The sequence below is a fragment of the Triplophysa rosa genome, linkage group LG19, assembly GCF_024868665.1.
Source record: "Triplophysa rosa linkage group LG19, Trosa_1v2, whole genome shotgun sequence".
NCBI lineage: Eukaryota > Metazoa > Chordata > Actinopteri > Cypriniformes > Nemacheilidae > Triplophysa > Triplophysa rosa.
The window spans coordinates 8,220,506-8,227,217 of record NC_079908.1 but is presented as its reverse complement, the minus strand read 5'-3'; the positions used below and the strand labels follow the sequence as shown (position 1 = coordinate 8,227,217).

Below are 6,712 nucleotides of genomic sequence, written 5' to 3'. Positions count from 1 at the left end.
GAGATCTCTGCCCAAAAGATTCAATGGTGAATTTGGAGCAATTACAAATTTGTGAAAGAAAGGCAGATGATTAAGTGCCCTTACCTCAATGGCAGGTGTCATGTGACAAATAACTTCAGTCCCTGAAACCCCAACAGAGCACATAGTACGATTTGTGATCAGCCCTTCATAACATTTAACAGAAATAGATGAGCACGTAGCACCAGTGTCGATTAAAAATGAGTAATCTACCCCATTTATTTCTAAATTTACAATGGGTAGTTCATCCGTGCAATTGCTAAAAGAAAAATAAATCATTGATTGTGCATCTGGACTGACATCGCTCTGTGGGCACCCCTAAGCATGTTTTGGATTATTTTGTTCACACCTCCTGTTCACCCAAGACACCTGATATTGATCAGCAGAGCCACTGCCATATAATGGTGCTTGAGTTTGGTTTATCTGTGGTGCTCGAGCCAGACGTCCGATGTAATGTTCCTGTCAGTCTACACTCTCTCTCCAAGTGGCCTGGTTTACCACAATAACGACACACCCCGGACCTTTTAAGACCTCCCCGATGCAGGCCCCGATTATACTGAGGTCCGCCCCTTTGGTTCCCTCTGGTAAGCACCGACACTGCAGCCATTTTCTGCTGAGAAGCTGCCAGCATAACTTCCTGTTTCGGCTTAAACAGAAAAGAAGTGAAACCACTAGATGCATCTATCTTACGAATGCTTTATTTAAGCACGTATTTATAAACAGTGAAGACATTTCACCGCCTACTGGAATATGAACGTCTTCTTCCCACACGTTTAAAACGAGAAAAAAAAGTAGAAGCGGATTCGCCCTTATTTTGCTTGGTATTTGTGACATGGGTCAGATCTCTGCAGACATGAGCACGGGCATCTAGAAAACGCTTAACCTGCTCGAAAAATGTAGTGACATTATCGGGATCAGCCCACCAAAATTCATGAGGGTCTTGCTGTATACCAGAGCCATCCAACTCATCATTATCAAGACTTAAAGCAGGGATTTGTCATCAGACAAAACTCGTAATAAGATCGACCTATTATCCAATCCGCTTAATCGTGCATATGTGTGTGAGCGCAAAACATCTTCAAATTTGTTAGAATTATTTGGGTTCAGGAGAGTTTTACATATAGTATCAATGTCTGTCATTGTTGCTGGTTTAAGAATAATTATAGGACCCTCTTGGACCCACGCCATTGACAGCTGGGCTGCAGCGTGTAAAGTTTCTTTGATTAACTCGGGAGGGGGTTGTGGACTAGAGGAAAATGAAAGCAAAAAGGGATACAAATTTGAACTGGTCTGAGCATGAGTTTGGACAGAAATCACGGCTGTATCATAAGGTGGCGGTGTTTTTACAGTCGACGGCGCGTCGATTGATATTTTGTTCTCTTTATTAACACGCTCGGGACCTTGATTCCATATTATTTTCATTTTTTGCCAAATTTCATACGATTCGCACATATATTTATAATCCCATTGGGGATCACCCCATCCACCCTTAACTGTCATGATTCTGCCGCATCATGTCATGTTTTTCGTGGTCTAGTGGCAGGATCATGACAGAACCCCATGTTTCATGTGGAGAGGGGTAATTTTGGCCCTTATGGCCTTCCATACACCCTCTCTGGTCTCGTCTCTGTTCCCGCCCTCTCGTCTCCTCATTATTGCTCGTTTATTGTTTCATGCCCTTCACCTGTTCCCCTCTTGATTTATCCCCTTTATAATGCCCTGGTGTTTTCTGTCCTGTGCTGGTTCATTTTGATTTGTGTGGTGTAAGTCCCTGTGTCTTGTCAAGTTTAGTCTAGTGTAGTCATTTTGTAAATTATGTCAAGTGTTAACTGTAGTTCTTGTGTAAGTTTAGTTAGTCTTAGTCCTGTTTTGTCATGTTATTATATTCCATTGTTTTGTTATGTTACCCCCTCGTGGGTTTTTTGGTTTTGTCTTTATTATTTATTAAACGTCTTGTTAACCCCTTACCCGCTATCTGCACCTGGGTCCTCTGTCCTTGTGTCTCACCACGTCTCACGACACTTAACCATGGATTTCATTAACTGCATATCAACTTTCTTAAATGAACTGAGTCTGGGATATTCGTCAATTTGCGGTCCGGCGCTTTCAGACCATCCAGCCAAATTATCAACAAATGGTTGTGTACAATAACCCTTATTATTTCTGAACATAAAATCTACCGGCGTTTCAGCTGATAGTGATCTGAATATTTCTTGTCCCATCCTCAACGAATGAACAAAGCAAATGTTAGAAAAGGAAAGTAAGAGACGAAAACTTCCCCCACAAAATCCAACTCTTTATTTTCGTTACTTATTACAATTATGTAATAAAGTCAATATCTTTAAATACGCACATTGTGTGCCTCTCGACTACAAGGACGTAACTTGGCCTTGGTTAACGTCATGGAGTGTCACACGCAAATGCAGAAACCCATCGCAAACATGCGGAAACTGCCAACAACAGTATATCACAGGAAGGTTATATAAAAAAAACTCTTACCTGTGTGATACTGCTGGAACCCGTAGTACGTCTTTCAGTCTAGCGTGGTCTTCAAAACACAGAGTTATCAAGTTGTCCCCGGATTACCGATGAGTAAACAGGACGAAGCCCCCAATTGTTGAACTTCAGGTTCCTTTCGAACACTAAGTTTCTTTCTGTGTTTTGGATCACCATTAAAATCAAATCAGAAATAGGTTGGATGTTGTGAGAGAATTCTTATGCAGATCTGGGAGCACAAAAAACAAGACAGAGAGAGGCATCAAGCTTTTGAACTCATTTATTTGAGAAACTCTTTAGAAGTCTTTATATACGGTACCAGAAGACATCTGGAAGGTTTCATATGTCCAGGGGTTCACAGAATGACCAAATAAGGTATAGCTTGTCAAACAAAGAATGTTTAGCTTAGAAGGAATCCCCTCCTCCACATATAGCCAGAAGGAATCCCTTCCTCCACATACTGTATATAGCCAGCAATGTATTCAGTGAGCTTTAAAACTTCACATTTCATTTTTTGTGGGCTTGTATTCATTTATGCAGAAATTAAATCTAACCATAAGTAATAGGTAAAAACACAAGACACAGATGGACATCAGTGGAAAATCAACTGTTACTTGTAGCTTGATTATTTGTTCTTATTTTTATTTGTCAGTACCTGAATATATCACAAACTGAACCGACCTGAAACCGTGACCCTAAAACCGTGACAAAAACCAAACCGTAAGTAATTAGAACCGTTACACCCCTAGTGGTTATATATAAATGTAGATTAATTGTTTGGTCTAAATTATTGGTAGGGACAAATTAGTGTTCCCTGGATCAAATCGACGCCCTTGGCTAAAACAATATCACAGTATAGTGAACTTAATGTTATGCAACTTTTGATTTAAAATGCTTGTGTAAATGCTGCAATTAACATGGACTATAGAAGTTCATTGTTACTGTAGTAAGTAACTAATCCATTTACTAATGTTAACAAATACAACCTTATTGTAAAGTGTTACCTTTTGATGAATGCATGAAAACATCTAAGACTACTATTTCTATCAAGTTTATTGTTTGGATATAACTTATATTGCATACAGTTCACATTCACAGAACAGGTCAGTTAAAGTATTAACATACAACTGACCAGAAACGCACCTGACACCTTAGCAGATCAACACCAGTATTGTGTTGCTTTTATCAGATGACAGTAAAAGAGCAAATTTTACATTTTCTAAATTTCATGACCTTTTTTAAGCAAGCTTTTCTTTACCGAATTCAATGTGAGAATATCTTTCCCTGCCCTGTTTTCTTTAAGCACAGTACCTGTGTGAGAGCATGTCTGAGCTCGGTGCACTGCAGACCATATATGACAGGGTTTGAGATGCTTGGAACAATATGAAACAATAGAGAAACCAGTTTCCTGTAATCTGAATAAGCAGGAAAGCGATGTAGGAGTATAACAGTGGTGCCAGATAATAACATTATCAAATACACAATCAAGTGAGTGCTGCAGGTTTTCAGTGCCCGGCTGTTCAGAGCTTTGCTTTGGGATGTCAAGCAGACGACAGTTATCTTAATGTATGTGATTGTGATGCTTCCTAAGGAGGAGACTAACAGCAGTACTGTATATGTTAACCCATACACATTATTGATTGTCACATCATCGCAAGATAACTTGAACAAAGACGCATTATCACAGTAAGGATTTGCTATGAAAGTTCTGCAGCGGTTGAGCCTGTAAGTGAGTCCCAACAAAATAAAAACAAAAAAAAGCGGCACCCCCCAGGCCGAAGCTGATAGCGTGATCACCATTTTATTGCTCATTATAGTCGTGTAGCGGAGTGGATTGCATATGGCCACGTATCTGTCAAAAGCCATCGTCATCAATATGGTATGGGAGGTCGCGCCAAACATTTGTACACAGAACGCTTGAATGCCACACTCTGGATAACTGATGGTGTGTTGAGACGGCTCTCTTAAAATGTCCAACAAGAGTCTTGGGACCGTGATAGTATTACCAAAAATGTCATTAAACGTCAAGTTACAGAAGAGCAGATACATGGGTTCGTGAAGATTTCTCCGTCCTGCTATTACCATGATTATTCCACAGTTCATCACAATAAGTATCACATAGAAAATAAGTAACGATACAAAAACAGGGTACGCAAACTTCTCAGACACCTTCAGTCCTTCTAGTCGCAAAATGGCGCTGTTGTACGTCAGGTTTTCCATTGTAAAGCTTTGAACAGTTGGACAGTTGAAAAGCACTCCCTTCTGAGAGGACTGATAAGATGGTGAGCACAGTCTGATGTCCTGAAATGTTTCTCCAGAGCAGGTCTCCTAAATGTAGCACATTCACAGTTCTTCAGAAAACAGCAAATGGAAAAAAAAGGATAAAACCTGAAGCACAGCTTTTATCTCACATGCGTTTGAACAAGATGCAAATGTGGATATACAATCTAATGTGTGATAGTTGGAATGCAGATGTGCTCTATTTAACAGAGTGCCAAGCTACAGAATATGTGACCGTGTCTATGTCACACCTACGTCAGACAGTTTTTACTCCAACGTTCATAACTGTATGGTCTCTCATTCGTTACTAATAATATTTTAATACTTTTTAAACTATGTCAATTAAACTATGGGATAACACAAATGTTACTATGGAAATTATGATGTAACTCAAAAAAGTAAAACGAATCATAACTGTTCAACATTTTCAAAGTCACTTTGCCTAGAATGATAAAAAATGCATGTTAAAGCTTCTTATGCCCACTTAAGATTACACGATTTGTTTGTCTATTACAATAGTCACTCCGTCTTGTTGTGGACGAGCGACATGACCTGTCTTAAACGGCGGGCTGTGGAAAATCAAACATGCTAGTCCTTCTGTCACAACGTTGTGAATGCTGTGTCGGTTGCAAACTGTCCTCCAAGTGAACATACAACAAGAAAATTTGTTTGTTCTTATCTCAAATACGATGCGTTGGACTGTTCACTGAATAAGCACCTGTACCGGCAGCAGGAGAAGCTTTTGTCTACCATTATTAAAAAAGGATATATTGTGCTATAATTTTGCAATGAAAACATTTATTGGATTGTGATTTTTAATTTAAAGGAGTTGTTCACTATAAAATAAAAATTTCATGATAATTCACTTTCATGATAATTTTCTTCTGTCAAAAACAAATTGAAGCTTGTGAGGAAAGCTTTCCACGGTTCTTATCCATATAATGGTCTTGAACGGGGGGCTGTTGGTTAAGGTCCCAATTTCAGTTTCATGGCAGCTTCAAATGCTCTACACGACACCAGTCAATGAATAAGGGTGTTGTCTAGCGAAACAATTAGTAATTTTCCAAGAAAACAAAAAAATATTTACTTTTAAAAAATAAATATATGGCTTGCTCTGCCTCCGCGATGCACGTCAATGACTTCCATAATATGCAATCACATTGGAAAGGTTATGCGTGCCGTAGATTTCAAAAGATCTAAACATCCCTGATATGCACACGAACTGACCATTTTAAACAATAGTCTTGCATAAAGACATATAACGTGTCATTCAACATCCAAGAACTTTTGAACGGTCTTCTTTCTCCACAGTCGTAAACACTGGGTCGGAGCTTCCACTTACGTCACACGTAACCTTTCCAACGTGATTACGTAGTACGTGAAGTCATGGACGCGCTACATGGAGGCACACTGAGGCAGTGCAAGCCATATATTTATATGTAAAAAGTACATCATTTTTTTGTTTTTTGGAAAATGACTAATCGTTCTCTTATTCATCAGCTGATGTTGTGTAGAGCCTTTTGAAGCTGCAATGAAACTGAAATTTGGACCTTAACCAACAGCCCCTCGTTTAAGTCCTTTATATGGAGAACAACCCTGGAAAGCTTTCCTCAAAAGCCTAAATTTGTTTTCGACAGAAGAAATAAACACAGACGTGGTGGGTGAGTAAACACACAGGTATGTGGGTGAGTGAATTATCATGAAATAAATGTTTTTTTTAGTAAACTACTCCTTTAAACCATCAAGATTTACTGTATTTACATTACACATTACTCCATTCATGCATTCTGAGCAAGTAACATAACTCATTTATTTATTATATAACACAAAACACAAAATATAAATCATTCACAACTGTTTTTCAAAATATGCAAATATTCCAAGCGTGCCAATGTCAAACAAACCGGAAAAAACGCTA

At 38.9% G+C, this 6,712-nt stretch overlaps 1 protein-coding gene across 1 annotated transcript; it reads right to left on the bottom strand.

The window, feature by feature from the left end:
* Window positions 1–211: 211 nt before the first annotated feature.
* Window positions 212–5,669, bottom strand: LOC130570366 (putative gustatory receptor clone PTE03). Its single transcript, XM_057360638.1, has one exon. The coding sequence runs from the start codon at window positions 4,732–4,734 to the stop codon at window positions 3,778–3,780; it is 957 nt and encodes a 318-aa protein (XP_057216621.1). The 5' UTR covers window positions 4,735–5,669; the 3' UTR covers window positions 212–3,777.
* Window positions 5,670–6,712: the final 1,043 nt, after the last annotated feature.